The sequence below is a fragment of the Symphalangus syndactylus genome, chromosome 3 (genome assembly GCF_028878055.3).
Source record: "Symphalangus syndactylus isolate Jambi chromosome 3, NHGRI_mSymSyn1-v2.1_pri, whole genome shotgun sequence".
Taxonomy (NCBI): domain Eukaryota; kingdom Metazoa; phylum Chordata; class Mammalia; order Primates; family Hylobatidae; genus Symphalangus; species Symphalangus syndactylus.
The window spans coordinates 22,712,587-22,739,119 of record NC_072425.2 but is presented as its reverse complement, the minus strand read 5'-3'; the positions used below and the strand labels follow the sequence as shown (position 1 = coordinate 22,739,119).

The 26,533-nt window shown below is 43.1% G+C and overlaps 2 protein-coding genes across 5 annotated transcripts in view; one reads left to right on the top strand and one right to left on the bottom strand.

The window, feature by feature from the left end:
• Positions 1–1,403: 1,403 nt before the first annotated feature.
• Positions 1,404–17,316, bottom strand: NDUFA8 (NADH:ubiquinone oxidoreductase subunit A8). Of its 2 annotated transcripts, none has more exons than XM_055271227.2 (4): positions 17,110–17,303; positions 9,918–10,081; positions 5,454–5,619; positions 1,404–1,724 (listed from the first exon to the last, which is right to left on the bottom strand). In XM_055271227.2, exons 1-4 carry the CDS (start codon positions 17,158–17,160, stop codon positions 1,587–1,589), a joined length of 519 nt encoding a protein of 172 aa, XP_055127202.1. In that variant the 5' UTR covers positions 17,161–17,303; the 3' UTR covers positions 1,404–1,586. The 2 variants fall into 2 exon arrangements, with proteins under 2 accessions (XP_055127202.1, XP_063492097.1); XM_063636027.1 differs by lacking the exon at positions 1,404–1,724 and adding an exon at positions 2,134–2,388 and having other exon boundaries at positions 17,110–17,316.
• The window catches only part of MORN5 (MORN repeat containing 5), a 39,531-nt gene continuing 30,313 nt past the window's right edge, over positions 17,316–26,533 (top strand). The window contains exons 1-2 of one of the 3 annotated variants that reach the window (XM_063636028.1): positions 17,316–17,502; positions 23,950–24,097. In XM_063636028.1, the coding sequence (XP_063492098.1) occupies positions 17,456–17,502; positions 23,950–24,097 (195 nt within the window). In that variant the 5' untranslated portion in view covers positions 17,316–17,455. The remainder of the gene's footprint in view (positions 17,503–23,949; positions 24,098–26,533) is intronic. The other 2 variants (XM_055271225.2, XM_055271226.2) reach the window with 2 other exon arrangements.

Sequence of the window (26,533 nt, the reverse complement as noted above, 5' to 3'; positions counted from 1 at the left end):
AAATGAATATGACCTATAGTACCTCGTTCAAAGGACTCTGGGCATTGAAGGAGGTGAAACATGTAAAGCGCTTAGCACAGTGCACAATATTTGTTATTATTTATGCAAGGCGCAGCTTCCTTTGCAGAAGGAACCTAGGAAGCAACATGTGGGTTGAAGTATCATATAAACACCAATCTGCAGCCATGCTGATACCTTACCCACCAGAGGTGACTTCCAATTACTTGGCCACCAAAAGGTTAATGGGTTTTGCCTCAGCTATTGAAAAAAATGCAAAAAAACTATTATTTTTCATTAGAGAATCTGAGGCAAAAGTTGGTTGGCAAGTAACTTTTGCAGAACAGGTGGGGGTTCTGCTGGAAGCATTCAAAATGCTTCCGGCTGTGGGGTCAGCACCAGGTGCAGAAGTGGGCATGGCAGATCACAGTGCTTTTTCTTTGAACTGTGCTAGCACTTCAGGCAACAGACCCTGCACCTCATCTGTCTGGTGCCTCACAGCAATCTCCCCACTTAGAAAATCTAGAATGAGCTGGAAGGACCTTTACAAAGACTCTTGTCCAACTGCTTTGTTTTTTAGAGTGCTGCAAAGAGGTAACCAAGGCCCAGGGAGCTGAGAAGACTTATGCAGGGTCATATGCAATTTAAAGCCATAACCAGAAGGCATAAAATGACCCAGTCAGATGTGGAGGAAACAGCCTAGTAGTGAAAAAGGAATTGAATGAAAGGGGAAAAAAGACATAATAGTGCTTTGAACCAAAGAGCTTTATAAACACTTGTGGCTTTAACCTGCCCAGGAGGTAGATAAGCATGTGCCCTTTAGTTTGTCCTCAAACTCAACCTCTCACAAGAGGTTAAGGAACACACCCAAGGTTGGAACTGACACTCAGACCTCCAGACTTCCTGGCTTTGGAGCTGGAAGTTCAGCCTCCACCTCCCTTGTCTATCAGGAAAAACATCTGGGTTATAATGCTTGAGGATGGGATATCAAGGGGAAGTGGTGGAAGTTTGGTTCTTCAAGAAACTTTGAGCAAGACTGCATGAGACCCTGCTAGGGGCCCCTCCCATTCCCTGAGTCACACCTCAAAGAAGTTTCTACACTTCTATCCTGGAGGCTCCCCTTGTATGACCTTTAGAGAAATCTATTTGCCTGAGATGTTGGATGGAAGGAAAGAGAGCTGAGACTTCAAAATGTGTGAACACGGACACACCCCAAGGAGCTGCCTAAAGTAACAAAGCCTTTCCTTCACATGGCCACTTCTCCCTGTTCTAACAGGGATCCCCAGCCACATGAGCGAGTGCCTAAAGCAAAGCAAGAGGAACAGGCAGGACCACAAGAAGAAAAAGCAAGGGGAAGTCATCTTTAAAGGCCAAAAGGTCACATAAAACATAATAAAATATAACTGTTTCCTTTAAAAATTTTAATGGACAGGAAATGGTATAGAATAACTGCCAAGTCACATAAATTAACTTTTTTGTTAATGTTTGTGATCCCGGAAAGAACACACTATCAGTCGATGCAAACTGCATGGGCGTTTTCATCAGCCGTTGTCTGGGCACATGACCGAGTGTGGGCCACAGACCCATCTTTACTTGGTCCAGAAATAAAAGCGGCTGCCATGTATGGCAGGCTTCAGATCTCCCTCGATCTCAGGGTTGGGATCCGGTCTTGGTCTTGAGTGATAGGGATTCTCAGGCAAAGGTCGATCTGTTTTCACTTTGGTGACCTGGGAAGGGTGAAGAAGGCAAAAGCAAAGTTGAACGCTAGGGTGGAGGAATCTGTAACCATCAACGCACCTCCTGGTGTCTCCCCAATGTTCCCGCTGCTACAACTGCTCCCTGACTTAAATTCCCAACAAATCACATTCAGACTTATTTAATCGTTGAACAAACACTCAGGAAAGCCTACTTTATGTCATTCCATGTGGTAGAAACCAGGGATATAGAAGGGAACAAGATACTGTCCTCAAGGGGATCACAGTCTAGTGAGGGAGAAAGCCAGGAATAACAACCAAGATTTCCAAATTACCCCGATGCCTAATGGCAATGATGGAGACAGGAACTGCCTGCTATAGGAGCAAGGACTGCGCACATCTAACCCATCCTGAAGGCTGGGGGTCTGGAATATTTTTAAGGAGGTAAGACTTAGCTTAAAGTCTGAGCAGGAGCCAGTCAGAAAGGCAAGGGAGGAAAAGACATTCCAAGTAAAGAGTACATATGAAGATAGACAGGCATGTCTTCAGAATGGCTGAAGCAAAGGCTGCAAGAAGAATGGAGGGAGATGAAGCATCTCACCAGGCACTTATTGCTAGAAATGATGCTGAGCACATGATTCCATTCCATTTTCACTCTTATGAGGTCATTCTGCAGGGGCTCACTGAGGCCACCTAGCTAATAGTGGAAGAAATAGTACACAAAGCCAGATATGCCTACTCCAAAACTTGTGCTTCTTAATACCACACTACAGTGGTGGACAGGCCAGATGATAAAGGGTATTAAATGATATGCAAAGGTGTTTGCGTTTTAACCTGATGGTTAATAGGTGCCACTGAAGCAGGGCAGTAACTAAATCCCATCTCTGTAGGCTGGGAAGTGTGTAAGCTAGACTGGAGAGAGGCAAGACCCAAACTGGGGAGCTGAGCCAATAAGCCAGGAGCGTGGTGAAGTACTAAACTGCCAACAGGGAGAGAGACAATTTACACTCACAGTATCCCCTGATGGTCACAAAAATCTCAACTGGAAAGCCAGCAGAAACTGCTGTCATTTTAAAAATAAAGAAATAGGCCCAGAGAAGTAAGAAGACATAATGCCACAGCTGTCAGCAGTCTTCTGATTATTCCTCTACTGGTCTGAACTCTTAAGTCACCTCATATAAGATGACCAGATTAATCTTCCTAGATGTATAAATTCAGAAACCTTTTATTGGGAACAGAGCTTTTGTGTATACAATCACACAATTATTATTATAACCACCTTATGAGGCATTATTATCTCTAGTGCACAGATGAAGACCAGGGAGGTTGGCATGCCTAGGATAAGATACACACTAACGTCAGAGCTAAAGCTGGAACCTAAGTCTTCAAGTCTACTAGTTTTGTTTGTTTGCTTTTGAAAGTTATCCCACTGCCCTGCCGTAAGTAGAGATGGTTCCTTGGTACTTGCAGCTCCTTTAAAGAATTAAAGACATTTATGAAATTGGTTGGGCACGGTGGCTCATGCCTGTAATCCCAGCACTCTGGGAGGCTGAGGCAGGCAGATCACTTGAGGTCAGAGTTCAAGACCAGCCCAGGCAACATGGTGAAACCCCATCTCTACTAAAAATACAAAATTTAGCTGGGCATGGTGGCGGGCACCTGTAATCCCAGCTACTCAAGAGGCTGAGGCAGAATTGCTTGAACCTGGGAGGCAGAGGTTGCAGTGAGCAGAGATCGTGGCACTGTACTCCAGCCTGGGTGACAGAGTGAGACTCCACTTCAAAAACAAAAACAAAAACAAAAAAAAAATGTTGCCCAGGCTAGTCCTGAACTCGTGAGCTCAAGTGATCCTCCTGCTTCAGCCTCCCAAACTGCTAGAATTGCAGGTGTGAGCCATGGTACCTGATCGAGAAATACAATTTTGAAAAGAGTTAAAAGAATTTTTTTTTATCTTACAGACTTTTAAAAAATGTTAATACAAAGATTCAAGAATAAATATGCTTTCTTACTAGCATGACTTGTTATTTCTTCTTTCATAAGAGTCAGAAATGAGAAAAGGTAGTTTTATTTGTTACATGTATAAGTTCTACCACTTTCCAACCTAGAATTATCAACTATTTAAAATAATATGTTCAGTACATCAAAAAGTATCTGAAAATAATCAAGCCAGACACAAAATACAAAAAAAATTGCTAAGTTATTACTTCTGACATCAAGCTTATAATCCAACTATTCACAGATGCTATACACAAAGAGAAGGGAACCAGACTGGTGTGGTGACCTGTAATCCCATCACACTGGGAGGCTAAGGTGGGAGGATTGCTCGAGCCCAGGATCTCAAGACCAGACTGGGTAATATAGCAAAATCCTGTCTCTACTAAAATACAAAAATTAGTTGGGCATGGTGGCCTGTGCCTGTAGTCCCAGCTACTCGGGAGGCTGAGATGGGAGAATCACTTGAGCCCAGGAAGTCAAGGCTGCAGTGAGCTGTGATCGCACCACTGCATTCCAGCCTAGGAGAGAGAGTGAGACCTGAGTTTTTTCCTCTGCCTTGCTACCTGTGCTGCCCCAGAGTGAACGGAGGGAGCTGAGGCTGAAGAAGCAGAGATGGGTCAGATCATAAAGGGCCTGCATGCCATGTTATGGAGAAGATGCTTTATCTCACCAGCAATGGAGAGTCCCCGTACAGTTTTTAAAAACACAGTGACATAAGATTTATTTTCCACACAGATCACTCTTCTTGTGGAGGTGTAATTTAATCCTCAATTCTTCAATTTCATCTAAAGCCCACATTGATCCACCCTCCTCTCCCAGAAATTCATGTACCCCAGGTTAAGAACTCCTGTCCAAGAATAAGATAACAGCAGCAGGAACAATGAGAGGATTAAAAAAAAAATTCAGGAGATGCTAATCTAAAGGAAGTGATGACTGCATGGAATCAGTAGGGAATGAAGAATTCAGGTTTCTAGCTCTGACGTTTCAACAGATGGTGGTGTCACAACTAAGACAGGAAATACAGGAGAAAGAGAAACACTTTTAAAACTACAAGAATGTAGTTAAAAAAAAAAAATCTTAGATACGTTCCTGAAAAATGTGGCGTAAGCCTGATCCTATTTCCCCAGTGAATTCCACAATAACCCCCACAATGTTTTCAACTGACAGTGTTTCACTAATACTTTATCTTCCTCTACTCCCTTCTGTTCTTTAATTTGCTAATTAACTAAAACAAATCTGGACATGCTAGAAGGTCTAAAGAAATACTTCTTTTTTTTTTCTTTTTTTTTTGAGACAGAGTCTCACTCTGTTGCCCAGGCTGGAGTGCAGTGGCACAATCTCCGCTCACTGCAAGCTCTGCCCTCTGCCTCCTAGGTTCATGCCATTCTCCTGCCTCAGCCTTCCAAGTAGCTGGGACTACAGGTGCCCGCCACCATGCCTGGCTAATTTTTTGTATTTTTAATGGAGACGGGGTTTCACCGTGTTAGCCAGGATGGTCTCGATCTCCTGACCTCATGATCCACCCGCCCACCTTGGCCTCCCAAAGTGATGGGATTACAGCAAGAGCCACTGCGCCCGGCCAGAAATATTTCTATTTTTAAAAATTCCTTTCTGGATTGTGTATAATCACTGCCTAATTAGTATGTTTGGTAAATCTGGTAAGTTCTTACATAATATCTGTATTCACAGAGACTCTTTGCTGACCACCTCCTGCCTTTATCCCACCCCTGAGTCAGAAAGTGAGACCTCCAGCAGAAGCCTTTTTACCTTTGACAGTTCTCCCAGGTCAGGCCGCACCCAGCCCAGTTTGTCCAGCACACACTCATCAAACTTTGCCTGCTGTTTGCGACAGTGACGGAATAACTGCTGGCCAGTATAATCAATGCAAGTCCAATATTCTGTAAAAGGCTCCGCACAGTGACGTTTTATCTGCCTGGAAAAGAAGGCTGGGTTAAGGGCATCTCTTTGCAAAACAATGAAAAACAGAAAAGTGAGAAAACAATAGGCACAGATCTCAAATACATAGCCTTGCTTTTTGAAAGGTATGTGAGTAAATATTCTTACCTCATTTACAAGACAACTTCAGGACCCTCAAGTTGAGAACAAGTTAGTAAACAAAAAAGATTTCTGAGGTAGAAAACCTAATTTCTTTATATAGTAAGAAGAAAAGAGTGTAGCCTAATGCATGCATATTTTACTCAGAGAGGAACTCCTTACTTGGGGCCTATTTATTCTTTTCTTTAGATCCAATTCCTCTAATGGTATCAGCTTAGCAAATTTAGAAGAGAAGGAGGCATAATTAAATAATGGACATGCTGATAGAAGTCAGAGGTCACAGACAATGGCAAAGGAAGAGACAGAATTATAAAAAGCAAATACACAAACTAACAAGCAGAAGATCCTGGGATCATTCAGTATAAAGACAAACTGCACTCCACTCCTCAAAAGCTCAAGGTCCTCATTCTATTTATGCACTGAACAAAAATAGATATTAATCCTTGCTATCAAGAACAAAGTTATATTATATTTGGTATTCTGTTAAGAAGCAGGGTAGTATATAATTCATTCTGTGGCCATCAAAAATGGCTAGAGAAAATTTAACTTCTGTGTATAAAAAGAATAAGCTTCAGTTTTTTGCAAAATCCCCCTTATCTTATCATTCAAGCCTGCTAGTATGCATGTTCAAGCAAGAATAAAATACCATTTTATGTAAAAGCCATACTTGAGGCAGTGAAATTCAGAACACCTCTTTCTCCCAATGAAATAATAATTTTATTATTTAAGTGCTTACCTGTCATACTCCAGAAATCTAGCTACACTCTCACATGAATCTTGTTTAATATGGATCAGGAAGGAAGGATCTCAGAGATGGCTTAAGGAAGTATACAGTGAAAAATCTGCTTTCCACTCCTGCCCAATAAGCCACTCAGTTGCTCTCCTAGAGGTCCACAAATGTCACCAGTTTCTTAGGTTTCCCTTCCAGGTATTCTAAGCATAACCTGCACCCACATAACTTCTACTCAAGAATCACTTTGGGGCTGGGCGCAGTGGCTCACGCTTGTAATCTCAGCACTTTGGGAAGCCGAGGCGGGCAGATCACGAGGTCAGGAGATCGAGACCACGGTGAAACCTCGTCTCTACTAAAAATAGAAAAAACATAGCCGGGCGTCGTGGCGGGCGCCTGTAGTCCCAGCTACTTGGGAGGCTGAGGCAGGAGAATGGCGTGAACCCGGGAGGCAGAGCTTGCAGTGAGCCGAGATTACGCCACTGCACTCCGGCCTGGGCAACAGAGCGAGACTCCGTCTCAAAAAAAAAGAATCACTTTGGTAGAAAGCAACCATTTCCAATGGGAGTTTTATATTCCTCCAAAATGCTGCAGCAGCAGACGGGCTGCAAGCCACTACTCTAGTAGCACGGATCCCTGTTCTGGACCTTGTTACCCATACCTAACAATTATCTACTAATGCCTACAACCAGCAACTTCAGCAGTGAGAAATTCCTCTATGGAGGCAATTAGGCACCTTGGGAATTTGTGAAATCCACATATTCCCCGCTTAAAATGTACCACCACTGGGCCATGGAAAAAATGCTTTGCAAAAGTTCTCTTAGAAAATAAAAATTGTTTAGGCTGGATGCGGTGGCTCACACCTGTAATCCCAGCACCTTGGGAGGCCAAGGTGGGCGGATCACTTGAGGCCAGGAGTTCAAGACCAGCCTGGCCAACATGGCGAAACCCCATCTCTACTACAAATATAAAAATTAGCCAGGCATGATGGCACACACCTGTAATCCCAGCTACTCAAGTGGCTGAGGCACGAGAATCTCTTGAACCCAGGAGGCAGAGATTGCAGCGAACCAAGATCATGCCACAGCACTACAGCCTGGGTGACAGAGTGAGACTCTGTCTCAAAAAAAAAAAAAAAAAAAAAAAAAGAAAAATTGTTTAAATAAACACACACACACACACAACCTCGCTGGCAATCAAATCAATGCAAATTGAAACATCAAAAATATTTGCACCTCCCAAATATTTAAATACTATGCATACCAAAATCTGGCGCTGAGGACAGCATAAATTGATCCAACATTTAAAAAACAAAAGCAATTGCTGTGCGCGGTGGCTCATGCTTGTAATTCCAGCACTCTGGGAGGCCGAGGCAGGTGGATCATGAGGTCAGGAGATTGAGACCACAGTGAAACCCCGTCTCTACTAAAAATACAAAAAATTAGCCGGGCGTGGTGGTGGGCGCCTGTAGTCCCAGCTACTCAGGAGGCTGAGGCAGGAGAATGGCGTGAACCTGGGAGGCGAAGCTTGCAGTGAGCCAAGATCACGCCACTGCACTCCAGCCTGGGCGACAGAGCGAGACTCCATCTCAAAAAACAAAACAAAACAAAAAACAAAAAACAAGCAAACAAAAAAAAGCAATAAAGTTCAAGAGCCACAATAATGTTCAAAGCCTTCTATAGAGTAATCTCACTGTTAGGAAATTTATGCCAAGGAATTATTAACTGATGAAAATGTGATTACACAAAGGTAATCACTGCAGATTTATCCAAAATAATCAAAAACTGAAATCAACAATGATGTTCAATAACAGGAATTGGTCAGGTATGTTATGGTTGGTTTATCCACTGATGGAATAATATATAACCATTAAGGATGATGATCATGGCCAGGTGCGGTGGCTCACACCTGTAATCCCAGCACTTTGGGAGGCCAAAGAGAGTGGATCACTTGAGGTCAAGAGTTCAAGACCAGCCTGGCCAACATGCTGAAACCACATCTCTACCAAAAATACAAAAAAATTAGCCAGGTGTAGTGGTACAGGCCTGTAGACCCAGCTATTCAGGAGGCTGGGACATGTGACTTGCTTGAAGCCAGGAGGCAGAGGTTGCAGTGAGCCAAGATCACATCATTGCACTCCAGCCTGGGCAACACAGTGAGACTCCGTCTCAAAAAAAAAAAAAAAAAAAAAAGAAAGATCATGAAGACTATACAGCAACTTCAAAGAATGTTTCCAATAATGTCAAGTGAAAAATGAATTTCCCAATGTATACAAACTATGACTATAACCACAAAAATATCTTTGCATAGGGAAAAAGACAGCAGAAGCAAAAAAGAAGGAAAGCAGCTACTGTGCTAAGGTATCCATTTTTTTTCTCTAACATCATTGTAGTGGACATTGGTGGTTTTCGCCTAGCCAGCAGTCATTTCCCATTCTTCTGTAACATCCTTCTAATTTTCCTTTGGGAACAACCCCTCCCTGTTTCTCAGCAATGTGGTTTGGATGAAGCTAAGTCCACTCCCCATCTCAGGCCTGACCAATCAAAGCTTTTTATCTTCTGAAGCACAAGTGATGCAATGATATGTATATGAAGTCAGCCAGCCAGGACAACTAGACTCAGTCCAGGAGCTTCTGCTCACTTCTGGATAAACGGCACACTTTGTCTAGGTTTGCTAAGCAAGTATCAGCAGAACAGCAACTCGAGTGGCTGGTGGCCATTTTTGGTACAGCAAGGTGAGAGTCTTTCTGAAATGAGGTCAACAGAGAAAACTAGAACTAAGAGATTGTGAAAAGACGAGAGGCAAAAAGACATCAAGTAGTTGTGAAATTATTTAAGCCCTTGAATCCAGTCCTGCCTGATGCCAGGCCTATTTCTGGACTTCAGAGTTACAAGAGCCAATTTCCTTTGAGTTGACGTTCTCTCCTTTTAAATAGAGTGCTAATATGCTTGTTAAAACATTTTCCTACAATTACACAGTTTAGGTTTTTATTACTTAAGCATCAAACACAATGACCTACCTAAAACCTAACTCTGAATAATTTTCTTTCCATCATACCTGTGTTCTGTAGTAATGACAACAACCTAGTGAATGCCTGCTTAAAAAGGACTGTACTAGGTTGTTTTACGTGCCTTTTCAAATTTTTCACAGCAAAATTTTTCACTTTCCCCTTGCTGTAGCAAAAATGGTCACCAGTCACTTGGCTTAGCAAACCTAGATAGGTATTATTTTACAATCTGGAAACTGAGATTCATGGAGATTAAAGAACTTGCTAGATAATAAAAAAAAACCCAAAAGTAATTATAATCCTTTGAATGTTTTATCTTGGTCTGATTTCAAAGCCTATGTACTTCCTACTAAAATCCACATTATTAGCTGGCTCTTCACTTATTCATTTAAACCTTTATGTTTCAACCAAGTAGGCACTGATACCAAAAGACTTTTACCTAAAGAAGTCCAAAGCACACTTGTTGACCAGTTTGCCTTCCTCTAAACACCGCCTCGGATCTTTCTCTTCCCAGCGGCAGAGCATAAACTCCTTGTTGGGCTTATCACACTGAGCTCCATAGTGATGGGCCGCAGCTTTAAGCACAGCAGAACTAATTTTCACCTAGGAAAGGAAAGATGGGACAAAGGCCACAGACTGTGAACCAGAATACCACTTTCTCAACTTTACCTCATGCGGGTCAGAGTAGAGAACACAAAAGTAGCACTGTTCTGACTTTACCAAGAAAATTAAACACTGTCATAATAATAATTTTTTTTTTTTTTGAGACAGGGTTTCACTCCCATCGCCCAGGCTGGAGTGCAGTGGTGCGATCTCGGCTCACTGCAACTTTGGCCTCCCAGGCTCAAGTGATTCTGCTGCCTCAGCCTCCCAAGTAGCTGGGATTACAGGCATAAGCCACCTCGCCCAGCGATTCTTTACAATCTATGGTGATTTAGAGAACACGAAGCTCTTTCACATATATTATTTTCTTCACTTTTACAATAGTCTCATGAAGAGATTACTATCCCCATTTTAGAGCAGAAGAAATGGCACCCCTAATAGAATCTTTAGATAGTTATGGTAGAGAGAAAGGGGGTGGAGAGAAGGATGGAGTCTTCTGGGATGCAGGGAGACGAACCAACTCTGGAGAGCTTTTCTGAGTTTCTGCTGCTGGAATAAAATTAATAGATATATAAGGCTGGGTACAGTGGCTCATACAGGTAATCCCAGCACTTTGGGAGGCCAAAGCAGGCAGATCACTTGAGGCCAGGAGCTCAAGACCAGCCTGGCCAACATGGTGAAAGCTCGTCTCTAGTAAAGATACTAGAGATGTATCTGGGCATGGTGGTGCACACCTGTAATTCCGGCTACTAGGGAGGTTGAGGCATGAGAATTGCAACCAGGAGGCAGAGATTGCAGTGAGCCAAGATCACGCCACTGCACTACAGCCAGGGTGACAGAGCAAGACTCTGTCTCAAAAAAAAAAAAAAAAAAAAATTAAATTAAATTAATGGATAAATAAAACTCCCAGAGGACTACAGAGTCACAGAAGATGAGGCTGGAAAAGATCACAAAGAGCATCTAGTCCATCTAGTAACAGTCCATCTAGTAATAACTAATAATAAAGTACTAAAATCTGCAAATTTTTAAAAAAATCAGAGCATATCCAAGGTTGCCATCCCTTTAACTATGCCCACCGGTTTCCTCAATAGCATTTTAGCGATATTTTCTTGAGAAGATACACAGTGTAGATATAGCCAGCTCAGAGAGAACTGCAAACTGTCCAGGGCCTACTAACAGCTGCTTAGGCAAGAGACCTGCTGGTCCCTTTTCTGTACTACCTTTTCTTATACCAATACCACAATGTTTTAATTACTGTCACTGAAGAGAACATTTTGTTATCTGGGAGAACCATCCTCCTCATTCTTCCTTTTCAAAACTTTTTTGGTTATTCTTTCAGATGAACACCTTCCCCCAATAATTTGCATTCAAACTGTATTAAATTTAGTTATATATTAAATTAGGGAACAATGGGCACTTTTTATAATACTGGGTGCCTGCTCAAACTTCACACCCTCAGAGAGCCTCTCTATAATCATCTTATATAAGCTAGCATCAGTGGTCACTCGTGTGGTCTGGTCTTAGCACTCATGTGCTAAGTCTGATCAATTCTAGATATACTTGTTCTTTCCTCTCTGTAAGCACAGTTTCTGTGTAAGCACCAATTACACTGGGGTCATTAACATCTTTCTCAATAATTTTAAGAGCCCCTGAGTGGTCTGTGTGTGACTAGAATATAAGCTCCAAGACGGAAGGGATTTTGTTTTCAACAGAGATCCGCGACTGTAAAGATACCAATTCTCCCTAAATTAAGCTATGGTAATTAAATATCATGTTGACTACGGTACACACCAAGCACCCACAATAGTGTCTAGCACAAGTAGCTGTTGAGCACCCACTCTTTGCTAGAAAATGGGGATACAATAATTAGAAAACAGATATGAATACATGAATTACACCTTCTCATCCACAACACAGTATTTCTCTCCATTTATTCATATTCAGGTCATTCCTGTCCTTTGGTTAAAATTACAGTTTCCTTCATTATAGGGACCTTGAACATTTCTTGTTTATTCCTCAGTATTTTAGCACTTTTGATAGTATCTAAATAGGATAGTTTTTCTATTAGACTTTCAAACTGTTTACTGCTTGCTTGTACACTGTATTTTCTCTCCAGCCATCTTACTGAACTCTTGTTAGTTCTGACACAAAACTCAAGAAGACTAACAGAAAAACTGCCATTTACAAAAACTGTCTCTTTCCCTTCTGCTACTTTATTTTTTTCTTATTTTCATTTCCTATTTTATTGCTTTGACCAACCCCTTCAGGACAATACAGATGAAGAGCAATGACAGCAGACAACCTTCCCTTTTTCTAAAATTAAAAGCAAGTTTGGTATAATATTTGCTGTTGGTATCTGGAATATAGTTGTTTGGATATTCCTTGTTAAGAAAGCTTCTTTCTAATTCTAATTAGTTTTGCTTTACTGTTGTTTTCTATACAAGAAAAGACTAAAATTTTTAGGCTTCATTTTCATTAATTTGTAAATGTAACATAGAGCATTAACAGATTTTGTAAAACTGATCCAATGTATTTCTAGAATAAAATCTAGTCTGTCACAGTGTATTATGCTTTAATACACTACTGAATTTGATTTGTAAAATTAAAAATTATTATGTGAGAGTAGTCTATTATTTTATTTTATTATTATTATTTTTTTGAGACCGAGTTTTGCTCTTGTCCAGGCTGGAGGGCAGTGGCACAATCTCGGCTCACCGCAACCTGCGCCTCCCAGGTTCAAGTGATTCTCCTGCCTCGGCCTTCCTGAGTAGCTGGGACTACAGGCATGCGCCACCACACCCAGCTAATTTTGTATTTTTGGTAGAGACGGGGTTCCTCCATGTTGGTCAGGCTGGTCTTGAACTCCCGACCTCGGATGATCCTCCCGCCTCAGCCTCCCAAAGTGCTGGGATTATAGGTGTGGGCCACCACGCCCAGCTGTAATTTTATTTTTTATGCACTTTACGCAGCTAGGTTATTAATAAAAGGCAAGGAAAGATGACAAGAGTAATTAATCTACACACTATAGAAAGGAGAATAAAGTTATGACTATGTCTATTAATAGTGCAACTGTTATAATTATCAAAGATAAAGTTATGACATAAGTGAAATCTGCCATGATGGCTCTAATAAACTTATGTTTAAAATCTGTAAAGTTTTCGTATTAAAGTTTTTGAAAATAAAAGAATTTATTTAGGTAAACTGAGTGGCACACATTTGCTTGTTTCATTACCTATAAACACCTAGGAGAATAAAAACTAACACTCAAACTTCTTTAAAAGCTTAATATATTTTAATAATTAAGTTAGTTATATTTACTCGTCATATGCCTTAAAAGAGCTTTAACTGGCTGATTCAATTATTTAAAGGCCCAAAACTATAAGGCCCAAAAAGCCTGCCGCATTATTTATTTCCCTACAAATGCGGAAATCTTACCAAAATGAAGGTACACTCATGTTGCTGAGCATATAAAACACCATCCCTGTCACAGGAAAATAAAGGAAGACATTGAGTCTGTTTCGTAATTAATGAAAAAGAGGGATGTGCTAGAGACAACACAGTGAGTCAGTGGCAACCCCAGAACTGGAACGTAGAGATTGTGACCTCCAATCAGGCTTCTTCCTATTATATCACCATCACTGAGGTGGATGAGCCTGAGATGTCACCATATCCCCTCACCTGCTTCTTCACTAAGACTGATGAATTCCAACAGAAACAACATCCTTTCACAGCTGTTTACCGTGAATACCCTCTCAAATTCATTCAGATCTCTTTGTCTCGAAGAACACAGAATTTCAACATCCTTCCTCATTTATTCTCACAACAGCCTCACTGCACAGCAGGGTTACACAGTCTGCAGGTGTGGAAACTGAGACGAAGTCACCATCTAGAGCCAATCAACCTTCTAGTCCTGTCCTTGCCTCATTAAACTATGTCTGTACCTCTTTTTATAGTACTTTATTTATACCATGCCTTGAGTTTTCCTAAATTTATGTAAAACAGAGAATAGTACTTAATAGAACTGTTACGAAGATTAAATGAGTTAATACATATAAAAATAAGAACAGTGCCTATCAGATCGAAAGTACACCATAAATATTAGCTATTTTTATTTTTACTCAGAATTGTCAATATGTCCAAGGACTTTCCAGTCCAAAGCTTCTGACTGCTTTTTCAATGGGGATGTGTCATAACTCTTAAGTCAATGAGGTCCAAAATGTATTTAACTCGCTCTCCAAACCTGCTCCTTCTTCTGGTTTCACCAGTACTATTGCCACGCTGCAAATCTGACTTTGATTCTTCAACCTTCCCTACCTCCAATATCTAATCTATTGCTAAGTCTGATCAATTCTAGATATACTTGTTCTTTGCTCTCTGTAAGCACAGTCTCAGTAAGCACCAATTACACTGGGATCATTAACATCTTTCTCAATAATTTTAAAAGCCACTGAGACCAGTCTCCCTGCTTTGCTTTTTTTCTTCAATCCATTCTTCACACAGCTGCTACAGTGATCTCCCTAAATGACAATTCTTATTTTACTCTGCTATTAAATTAGCAACAAAACTCTCATTTAGCCTAAACAGCAGAATAAAGCCTAAACTTCTTAATGGGTATCAAAAGGCTTCTGGACCCAAACTACCTTTCCATCCTTCTCACCCACAACATTTCAAAAGGGACTATTTACTGTTCTCTCAAAACACTGAACTCCTTTTTGGCTCCCTGTATTTTCCCATCTCCTTACTTTTGCTAAGACCTTGCCCTCACTTAGAGGGGTCTTCTCTTCATCTCTGCCCGTAAATGCCATTCTTCAAATGCCATTTCGTCATGTCTTACATTATGCCCAAAAAGTGCTTTCTCTATTCCCTTTATAGTTTCAGAGAATTTTATGGCTGGGATCACCTCATCTTACAAACAACCATGTCTGCAAATGCTAAAATCAAGTAATCAAAGTGACCGCAGGTAGGCCTAGAATTTAGATCCAACTTCAAATCTTTTCCTAAACCACATCTGCCCCCTTTCATAGTATTTAATCATACTTTGTCTTGTATTTTAGTTATTTATGTAATTATCCGTATGTTCATTCAATTGTGTGAAGCCTAAAGGCAAATGTATTTCAGATACATCAGTTGTATGAAGTAGAACTTCAGATGTTTGTTGAACCTAATAAAAATTGCAACAAGAAATACAGCAACTCAAGATTAACTCAGCTACATGGGGTGGGGGCAGGGGGGTGGTTCTTGGGGGGAACAAAAGAGTGGGGGCCACATGGCAGCTCCCCTCTGCCACCTCAGAGTAAATGTCACTTTAATATAATAAAGTCTCTGAACATAGCTAATAATTTCTTCCTCTGAGGAAAGTAACAGTTGCCACTCTCACAGGCATCTAAGATTAAATGAAGCATTGTAGGTAAAACACTTAACATAGGGCCAGGCGCGGTGGCTCACGCCTGTAATCCCAGGACTTTGGGAGGCCAAGGCAGGCAGATCACGAGGTCAGAAGATCGAAACCATCCTGACTAACACGGTGAAACCCCGTCTCTACTAAAAATACAAAAAATTAGCCGGGTGTGGTGGTGGGCACCTGCAGTCGCAGCTACTCGGGAGGCTGAGGCAGCAGAATCGCTTGAACCCGGGAGGCGGAGCTTGCAGTGAGCCAATATCGTGCCACTGCACTCCAGCCTGGGCGACAGAGCGAGACTCTGTCTCAAAAACAACAACAAACAAACAAACAAAACACTTAACATAATGCCTGGTATATCATTGTTGGTACATCATTTCTAGTCTTGGCCTTCCTCTCCTTTAATATAGCCTGTTCTACTATCCAGCCCTGCCATGACACTCCTCTGCCTTAAAACCTTCCACCTCTTCCCACCACCTCCCTTACTGGATCAAGTCCAAACTGTTTGGTCTGGCCTTGTGGAAGCTGCTTCCAAGCCCTATCTCAGCCTAAGTTGCCTCGCCAGGCTCAGCACCTGCTGCTTCCCACCACCACCACCACTAGGGTCACATCAAACTGTACTTGGCTCCCTAAACACACAAGTTCTGCTAGGCCTTCTCATTCTTTTGAGTTTTCACCCATAATATAGTGGAAAACCATTGGTTTTAAAATCAGACCTGGGTTCACTTCCAGCTCTATTACTTACAAGCTCCGTGACCTCGGGCAAATCATTTCTACTCTCAGGGCCTAGTTCCTTATTTATAACATGTTACGACCAATTATATATATATCCTACCTTATAGTGTTGCTGGGAGGATTCAATGAATTAATGCATGGAAAGTAATTAGCACCCTGCCTGGTATCTAGAAAGGACTTGATCATGTTAGCTATAATTCGTAGGGTATGTTTCTACTTCACTTCTCACAGCACTAACTACACTGTACTGTGACTGCCTCTTTATGTGTCCGTCTCCCTAATGGATTGTAAAGTCCATGAAGGCACAAAGTATATCTCTTCCAGCGTTATGTGTACCTGTTAATTACTCAAATGACATCTCTTGAATAAACGAATGCTTTAAATGAGTCCTGTTACCAAACACCTTCCCATGGCTGTGAGTAGATGCACGCTCCAATATCGTCTCATTTTTCCGCAGCTTCCTCGCCCCACTCTATGCACTCTGCACCGGTGATACCATTTTAAGGTAGGTGACTGTCTCCCTCGACTGTGAGCCCCTAGGGTTGTATACTCACTTCGCATGCAAGTTTGAGGATTAAGCGACATAAATTAAGTAAAATGACTGGTTGGTGCTTAATAAAACACATCACTATTATTCATGGAAGAAGAAACAGGTCGCTGTGGAGGGCGAAAAGGGGAGGATTCTAGAGCCATTGCGGGATGCGACAGGGTGGGGTAGAGGGGAAGCGACTCCCAAAGCTGCGGAGGGGCCCTCCGAGGGTCGACCTGTATATGCGTTGGAGGGCTGGGGAGAAGGGCCCCGGGCCCAGGATCCGCGGAGCCCAAGCGGGGCTAGGCCCAGGCCCGAGAAGCCGCAGCCCCATGTCTCCCTTGCCTGTCCTCCGGATAGCCTCACCTCGTCTACTTTCAGCTCCTCTAGAGTGGGCAGCTCCACTATCCCCGGCATGACGGCTGCAGCCCCGACTCCAACGAGGAGCGCTCAGCCGCGTCGCCCCCGTCTCCTTGAACTCCCCTTTCGACCGCCGAGTGCCAGACGGCGCCTGCGCATGCGCATCCGACAACACGCAGGCGCACTGCCCTGCCCAACCACGAGCGAGGGAGCGTGCGCAATACCAAGAAGTTTTCAGCCTCCAGCGGGGCGGGGCTTCGACTCGGCTCCGCCCACCCCTCCAGGTTGTCATAGTGATGCCGTATCCACTGAGACTCCGGATCCTAACAGCTGGAAGCTAAAAACAGGCGCCATGGAGTACACAGGGAGCAAATATATCGGGGAATATGTAGATGGAAGGTAAGGGGCTCATTTAATTCACTTACTATACCTTGAATAGCTGTGACTGGAAAAAGACGGCTTTTTGCTTCTGCGAAACTCCTTGCGCCAGGCACTTTCACAAACTTGCCCGAGTAATTTTTTCAAGGACCATATCTAATAAGCAGCAAAGCTGAGATGCATTCATTCCATATATACTTATATGTGTGTGTGCATTGACTGTGTGTGCTATCTGCCAGTTTTAAACATAGGAATAAGAATATTTAAAATGTCAAGATCCTTGCTCTTATGGAGTTTATAATCCAGTTGGAGATGTATTGCCAATAAACTAATAAGTGAGAAAATAATTACAGATAGTGGTAAATGCTATGAAAACAAACACGAAGATTAGGGAAGAGAGACTGGCTAATCTGAATCTACACAGTCGCTTCCTTCCAGGAGTTCACGATCTAGGGATTGTTACAGAGGATTATATACACAAATCACTGTACTGGAGTAGTAGTAAAAAACAATTCAACAGTTTTTTTCTTTTCTTTTCCTTCCTTCCTTCCTTCCTTCCTTCCTTCCTTCCTTCCTCTCTCCCTCTCTCTCTCGTTTTTGTTTTATTTTCAGACAAGATCTCGCTGTGTCGCCCTGGCTGGAGTGCAGTGTCCTGTTCACTGCTTACTGCAGCCTCGACCCCCCTAGGCTCAAACAATCTTCCCGCCTCAGCCTCCCAAGTAGCTGGGACTACCGGTGTCCACCACTACCCCCAGCTAATTTTTCAACGCCTTTTGTAGACACGGCGTCTTGCTATGTTGTCCAAGCTGGTCTTGTACTCCTGGGCTCAAGTGATCCTCTTGCATGAGCCGCCGTGCCCAGCAATTCAACAACGTTGAGTGGCTACCGAGTACCAGGCCCTGGAATTGACTCTGGGCACAATCCCTGTCTTCAGAAAGTTCATTCAAACATGATGCGACAAGTAGACATAACACTGCGATTCAGTGTGGTAAGAGCTGTAGTAGAGAGAAGCAGAGGAAACACAGAGGTGGCCACTCTTTCTTGCCAACCACCCTGGATGAAGAAAGTGGAATCTCTGTTTTTATAGCTGAGGAAACCAAGGCTGGACCACATAAAGTGCTTTGCCGAACCAGTGCTAGTTGTCGGCACTGTGAAGCACTCCCACCTTGCAGCCCTGTATTCACAACTTGGTGGAATTCCAGGGCATTTTGAGTTACTAGGAAAGAGGGATCTGTGGTCTAGACAGGGATAGGAGATAGATTCCTAGAGAAGGTGGTAGGAATGCTATGGGATGCTATCTCTCTAATCATTACATCAATCTTGCAAGGAAGATGTTATTATCTTTCCAGGTAAGAAAGGCGACCCTTACAGGGCTTGAGACACTTATCCTACTCAGCAGGTAACCGGCAGAGGTGCTTGGTGTGTACTCCCTCTCACTACTCAGTGAGATAGTTCAGGCTGACCTTGCAAATAAAGGAACAGAAGTTAAGAGAAGCAAAATGACTTGCCCACCATTGTGGATACACAGCTAGGAAGTAACGGAGTCAGGATTTGAACCCAATCCACTGTCCAAACCACATTCTTACTTTTCACAAGGCCCTGCTACAGTGAAGGTGGTAGAATTTTGGCAGATAGAGGTGGGGTATTGGGCATTTTAGGCACAAAAAGTTGAGAAACTACATTAATTTTCAATAGGCTATGTATGTGTGAGAGAGAAACACACAGACAAGGTAAAAGAGGGAAGGCTTGCAACCATTTGTCTTTGGCCTTCTGTGTATTTCCATTGGGTTTGTGTGTTGAATCAGCCAGTTCCATGCTTTGGCCCTAGGAATTTGGGTTTTGCCTGAGGTTGTCTGGTACCTCTGTAACCACGATAGGGATTCCCAGACCTGAACAGGGCTTCCCACCTTCCCATAACTAGCAAGAAGTCAGCAGTTTTTCACTTGTTATACTTCTTTTCATAAGCTGGACATGTGTTGTTGTGTGTTGATTTTGTATTTTTAACAACAGTTAACTAGAGTTCTATTTGGGGCGTCTCAAATTTCAGCATGTAACAAGAGCATGAGACAGGTCTGGGCTCAAGTCTGCCATTTGCTTGTTGTACACTTAGTTAACCATCCATACCTCAGTTTCCTCATCTGTAAAATGGGAAAGCAATGCACATTCAACAGCAGTGTTCCAAGGAATATGTAATAATCATATATGGATGTTATTTACAGATGGTAGATACTCAATCGATTTTTTTAATTTAGGGAGGGGATATTTTCCTCTTGGAGTTTAAATGAATAGAGTAACCTCTCTATACAGTAGGAAGTTGATATTTAATGTTTGGTTTAAAAAGTTTATGTAGACTCTCCATGGCTGATAGGAACATCAAATGGTACGACTGCTTTGGAAAAGTCTGGCAGTTTCTTAAAAAGTTAAACAGCCATTCCACTCATAGGTATTTACCCCAGAAATGAAAGTGTATATCTACACAAAGACACGTATACAAGTACTCATAGCAGCCTTATTTATAATAACCAAAACTAGAAACAAACCCAAATGTCATCAACAGGGGAATGAAGAAACTAATTTGGTATATCCATTCATTGGAATACTACTCAGCAATAAAAAGGAGTGAACTATTGGTACACAGAACAACATGAATGAATCTCAAAAAATTATGTTAAGTGAAAGAAGCCAGACAAAAAAAGAGTAGATACTGTATGATTCCATTTATGTAAAATTCTAGAAAATGCAAATCTATGGTGACAGAAAGTAGATCAGTAGTCACCTAGAGATGAGGATTGTGGGCAGGGGCAAGGAGGAAGTGTTACAGAAAGGCATGCAGAAACTTTTGTGGGGAGTAGATATTTTGTCTTGATTGTGATGATGTTTTCCCAGGTGATGTCAAAATGTATCAAATTGTACACTTTAAACACGTGGCCTATTGTATGTCAATTACACTTCAATAAATCTACTTAAAAAAAAACTTAAAAGAGACATAATTTCCCTGTACCATGTGTGAATATTAAAAAAAAATAAAAAGTTAATGTAGGATCTGTCTGACCTCAATATGCTGGTTTCTTTGGAGTAGTCGCACAATTGAGTTCTAGATAACTCCACTCCAAAGCACCACAAGGTAAGTGCCAGAAGAGACCTACAGACACAGGGGAGGAAGGGACTCCCATAGCATTTATGTAGCAACTACTGTGCTCTGGGTGGCTTTGCCTGCATCTTCTCTTCACAGGGACTCTTTGAGATAGATATCATTATCCTATTTTACAGATGGGAAAAGTAAGGCTCGGAGTAATTATATAACTTGCCCAAAGTCACCCCGTTAGCACTTGGCAGAGCAGGTATTAAAACCCAGGTCTATCAGACTCTAAGGCCCACGTGCTTTCTACAATAGACCCCTGCTGCTGGGGCCCTTCAGAGGCCACATACAGTCGGAGACGTCCTTAAAGGCTTCATGGAAGAGATAATATTTAAAATGGGCCTTGAAGGTTGGGTAGGATTTAGGTGATTGGAGATGCAAAAGGAAGAATTTTTTTTCTAGAAGTTTCTAGGCAGAGGGAACAGCATGAGCAATAGCCCAGAGGGCACATATGGAGTAGAGCTGGCAGTTCAGTTTGGCAGGAGAGTGGGTTGTGCCCAGAGGAGTTATGCGAGCGGAAGCTGGACAGGCGGTCTGTGCTCTGGCAAAGAAATTTCAATACCATGCACAATTCTGGTGGTGGAGGAACCACTGATAGATCCTGGTAGGGCCAAACATCAGGAAATAAAACTTATTTCGTCTCTGTATCTCTCCTCATAATGCATATGTGTGGTAGAGACTCAGTAAATGTTGGCTGAATGAATGAATGAATGAATGATAGGTTTTGAGGGGTTTGTTTGAGACAGGGTCTCACTCTGGAGTGCTCTGGCTGGAGTGCAGTGGTGCAGTCTTGGCTCATGGCAATGTCTACCCCACCGGACTCAAGCAATCCTCGCACCTCAGCCTCCCCAGTAGCTGGGACCACAGATATGCCTCACCATGCCCAGCTAATTGATAGGTATTTGAGATCTGGTAATCATATCCTTATTATGGCTTGAAGTCTTCACTATAAAGTGGATGTTTTCTTCTTTTTAACTTACTTTGAATTTAGAAGGCAGGCTTTTCACCTTGAATGAATTTTTTAAAATGGATGAGAAGGAGGGAGAAAGGAAGGGGAAGAGAGAAGGAAGGAGAAAAAGAAGGGAGGAGAAGGAGAGAAGGAGGGAGAGAGAGGAGAGAAGCAGGAAAAGTGAAGATGGGGAGATCAGCTCAGAGCTCACTGCAGTTGTCCCAGTAAGAGGCAGCAGAACCCTGGGCCAAGGCAGAAGCAGTGGAGCTGCAGGAAAGAGAAAAATGTAGGAGAGGTTTGGGGATTTTACTGCCAGGAGTTGGCAGCTGATTGGCTCCAGTCCCGTCCAGAGATGGCTTACAGCCCCAGCCCAGGGCCCAGCTCCTGGCCTTGAACCAGAGGATTCTAATACCATTCATGGAAATGGAGAACTCTAAGGAGGTGCTGCTTAGGGGTGGAGGAGATGAGTTCTGTTTTAGGCGAGTTGGAGATGTCTCTCAGAGGTCTGAACAGTGACGTCCAGTTTGAGGTAAGAAAAGGGGTGGGGTCTAACCTCAGAGAAGGGTGTAGAACTTGAATATGGAGATGGTGCTTAGAAATGATAGATGTGAGCTCAAGCAAAGAGTAGAGGAGGGAAGGAGAAGAGGAGTTCTCCTTTCCCCCCCTGTCTTGCACTAGAATACAAGCGAAATAGTTTTCAAGTTCTTGCTCTATGCCGGGCATTTTGCTATAGTTTCACATCCATCATCTCACTCAGTTATCTCAACAACTTTGTCATCCACTCTGTTCACTGACTACTCTTTCTGTTTTGTTCATTCTTTACTCAGGAGACATTTATGAAGCACCTGCTTAGTGTTTCTAGGAGCTGAGGATACCAAGGTCTTCCTTTAAAGAAGCTTTAATTAAATACAGGAGATAAGATATCTAATTACAAAACAAGAGGCTGAGGCAGGAGGATCACTTGAGCCCAGGAGTTCTAGATCAGCCTGGACAACCTAGGGAAACCCTGTCTCCACAAAAAAAAAAAAAAATTAAATCAGCCGGGCGTGGTGGGGCACACCTGTGGTTCCAACTACTTGGGAGGCTGAGGTGGGAGGATCACTTGAGTTCAGGAGATTGAGGCTGCATTGAGCCATGATCACACCACTGTACTCCAGCCTGGGAGATAGAATGAGACCTGGTCTTGGGAAAAAACAAAAAACAAAACAAAGAAGCTAGTCAACTGGTCAAGCTGGTGTCCCTGCCTTGTTCTCCTGTATGAGCCTGTCTTCCTCCTGCATAGCACTTATCACACGTTGTATAATTGCTCAATTTTGTCCCCCACTAGACTGTGAGCCCCCCGAGGACAGGGACTGCATCTGCCTTGATCACTGTTGAATCTGTGTTGTATTCAGCAGGTTGGACCATCAGCATCGTCCCTAACAAAATGTAGGTGCTCTGTAAACACCTGTTTGGAAGGAAGGGAGGGAGGCACAAGCAAAGACGTTTGGGAAAGTATCTGTATTAGTCTGTTTTCACGCTGCTGTAAGGACATAACCCAAGACTGGGTAATCTATAAAGAAAAGAGGCTTAATGGACTCACAGTTCCACATGGCTGGGAAGGCCTCACAATCATGGTGGAGGCAAAGGGGGAACAAAGGCACATCTTACATGGCAGCAGGCAAGACAGCATGTTCAGGGGAATTGCCCTTTATAAAACCATCAGATCTCATGAGACTTACTCACTACCATGAGAACAGCACAGGAAAAACCCACCCCCATGGTTCAGTTACCTCCCACTGGGTCCCTCCCATGACATGTGGGGATTATGGGAGCTACAATTCCAGATGAGATTTGGGTGGGGACACAGCCAAACAATATCAGTATCCAAGATTTTATATATATATATATGTATACGTATATATATAAAATGGTGGTAAGATTCAAACCCTTACTCCTGTCTCTAAATTTCATATTTTCCCAAATATTCCACTTGTGACATAACAGGCAAGGATGGGTTAGTCATGGGCGACAGAGAAATCACAGAACCAGCTGCCAGAAAACCCGGGCTCTAGTGTCCACAGTTTTTACTGTGTGTGATTTTGAGCACATCTCTACACTCTCTGGGCCTACTAAGGGGGTTTATTTCAGGGAGCAGTGTGAACTCCAAGGTGAGAGTGAGCCTCCAGGTGAAGAGGAGAATGAACAGAGCAAACTCTATTCCCCTCTTCATTTTTGAGCTTTTGAGGGAAACAAAACAAAAATTTTGTTTTCAGCAGAGTACTGCTGGGATGAGAAGGATCAGAATACCGAGAATGGGGCTCCTGCTCACTCTGTCGCCTGCCAGCTCTGACCCTCCAGCTGTCACACACAGCTCAGTGATTTCCCTGTGTCTTTACAGGATGGAGGGCAAAGCCAAGTACATCCTCCCTACCGAAACAATATATGTTGGGGAAATGAAGGACGGCGTGTTTCATGGCGAAGGAACCCTGTACTTCCCCAGTGGAAGCCAATACAACGCCATTTGGGAAAACGGATTGGCCATAAAGGTGATCAGCCGGGGGGGCAGGTGCTGTGGAGGAGAGATCCTTGGGCAAGAAAAGCCTCACCCTCTGGCGCCCCATCCTCCCTGTCTGGTGCCCACCTCCTTCCATTCACTCTTCTCTTTGCTTCTCCCCGCTCCCCCGACTTTTTTTTTTTGTTTTTTTGTTTTTTGAGATGGAGTCTCACTCTGTCGCCAGGCTGGAGTGCAGTGGCGTGATCTCGGCTCACTGCAACCTCCGCCTCCTGGGTTCAAGCCTCCCTCAGCCTCCCGAGTAGCTGGGACTACAGGCGTGCGCCACCACGCCCAGCTAATTTTTGTATTTTTAGTAGAGACGGGGTTTCACCATGTTGGCCAGGATGGTCTTGATCTCTTGACCTTGTGATCTACCTGCCTCAGCCTCCCAAAGTGCTGGGATTACAGGTGCGAGCCACCGCACCTGGCTTTTTTTTTTTTTTTTTTTTTTTTTTGAAAATGAGTCTCACTCTGTTGCCCAGGCTGGAGTGCAGTGGTGTGATCTCAGCTCACCACAACCTCTGCCTCCTGGGTTCAAGCTATTCTCCTGCCTAGGCCTCCTGAGTAGCTGGGATTACAGGTATGTGCCACCATGCCCGGCTAATTTCTCCCTGCTTCTGGATCTCCCAGGGCTCTAGAATCCTCTCCCTCTAGATCTGGAAGGATCTGTGGAGAGGCCGTGATTAATTTGCATCTGTTACACCACTTACTGCCTGATTTTGGGCCCACAACTTCACCTCCCTGAGAGTTCTTCACCTATCAACTCAGGACAGTTAGTTGCATTAGTTATCTGTTGGTACTGTAACAGGTTACCACAAATTTAGTCTGAAATCAGCACAAATGTATTATCTTACAGTTCTGGAGCTCAAAAGTCTGAAATAGGTCAGCAAGCCTGCATTCTGTCCGAATGCTGTATGGGAAAACTTGTTTCCTTGCCTTTTCCTGCTTCTAGAGGCTGCCTGCATTCCTTGGCTCATGGGCACGCATCACTCCGACCTCTGCTTTCATCATCACATCACCCTTCGTCCCTCTGCTTTCATCATCATCTCTTCTTCTCTCACCCTGACCTTACTGTTTCCCTCTCATAGGAACCTTGCAATCATATTTGGCACACCCAGGTAATCCAAATAATGTTCCCACTTCAGGATCCTTTATTTAATTGCATCTGCAAAATCCCTTTTGCCATGTAAGGTAGCATATTCACAGGTTGCAGCAGACAGGGACATCTTTGGGGGACCATTATTCAGCCTACCACAATAGTACAAGGCACCTCCTAGGATGATCATAAGAGTAAATGAGACAATATATATATATATGTGAACACTTTGCTAAGTTCCCGGCACACAAGAGGCACTCAGTAAGTGTTAGCTCTTATTACCACCATCACTGCTACTATCATTATAACTTACCTAATCCAAGGATTCTTACCCTGGTATTTGTGAGTCATGAATAGAATTCAGGGCGTCACTGAAACCTCTTGATTTATATACAGAAGTTTCTGTGTAAAGGGGACTAAGTTTTTCTCCAGGAAAAGCATCTATAGCTTTCATCAGTTTCACTAAGAGCATATTGGGGCCTGACTCATGACCTAAAAAAGGTTAAGAAATGCTCCTTGTTTTATAGCTTGGAGAGTCTAAGTCCCAGGAAGGGGATGTGACTTACCCGAGGTCACACAGTGAATTAATAGTATCACTGGAATTTCCACCCGTGTTTCCTGATGCCCAGGCCAATGCAATTTCTTCATCCTGAGGCTTCCTTTAGCAGTAAGGCAGCAAAGGCAGAATGTATGTGTTTGGACAAAGGGCCGTGGCTGATGGCTCTGACCTTTCCAGCTATAATAATAATAAAAGAATAATAACATTTATTGAGTGCTTACTTTGTGTCAGTGTGTCAGTCAGGGTTCTTCAGAGACACAAAACCAATAGGATATACAGAGATGTATGGAAAGAGATTTATATTAGGGATTGGCTCACAAGATTATGGAGGCTAAGAAGCCTCCCAATCTTCCCTCTGCAACCTGGAGGCCCAGGAAATCTGTTAGTGTAGTTCCAGTCCAAACCCAAGGGCCTCAACCAGGGGGATCAATGGTGTAAGTCCCAGTCAGAGTTCCAAGGCCCGAGAACCAGGAATGCTGATGTCCAAGGGCAAGGAAGATGGACGTCCCAGCATAAGCAAAGAGAGCGAATCGGCGCTTCCTCTGCCTTTTTGTTCTATCCAGGCCCTCAACGGATTGTATGATGCCCACCCACTTTGGTGAGGGTGGAACTTCTTTGCTCGGTCCACTGATTAAAATGTGAATCCCTTCTAGAAACGCTCTCATGAACACACCCAGAAATGTTTTACCAGCTATCTGGGCATCCCTTTCCTTCAACCCAGTCAAGTTGTCTCACAAAATCAACCATCACAGCCAGGCACTGTGTGAAATGCA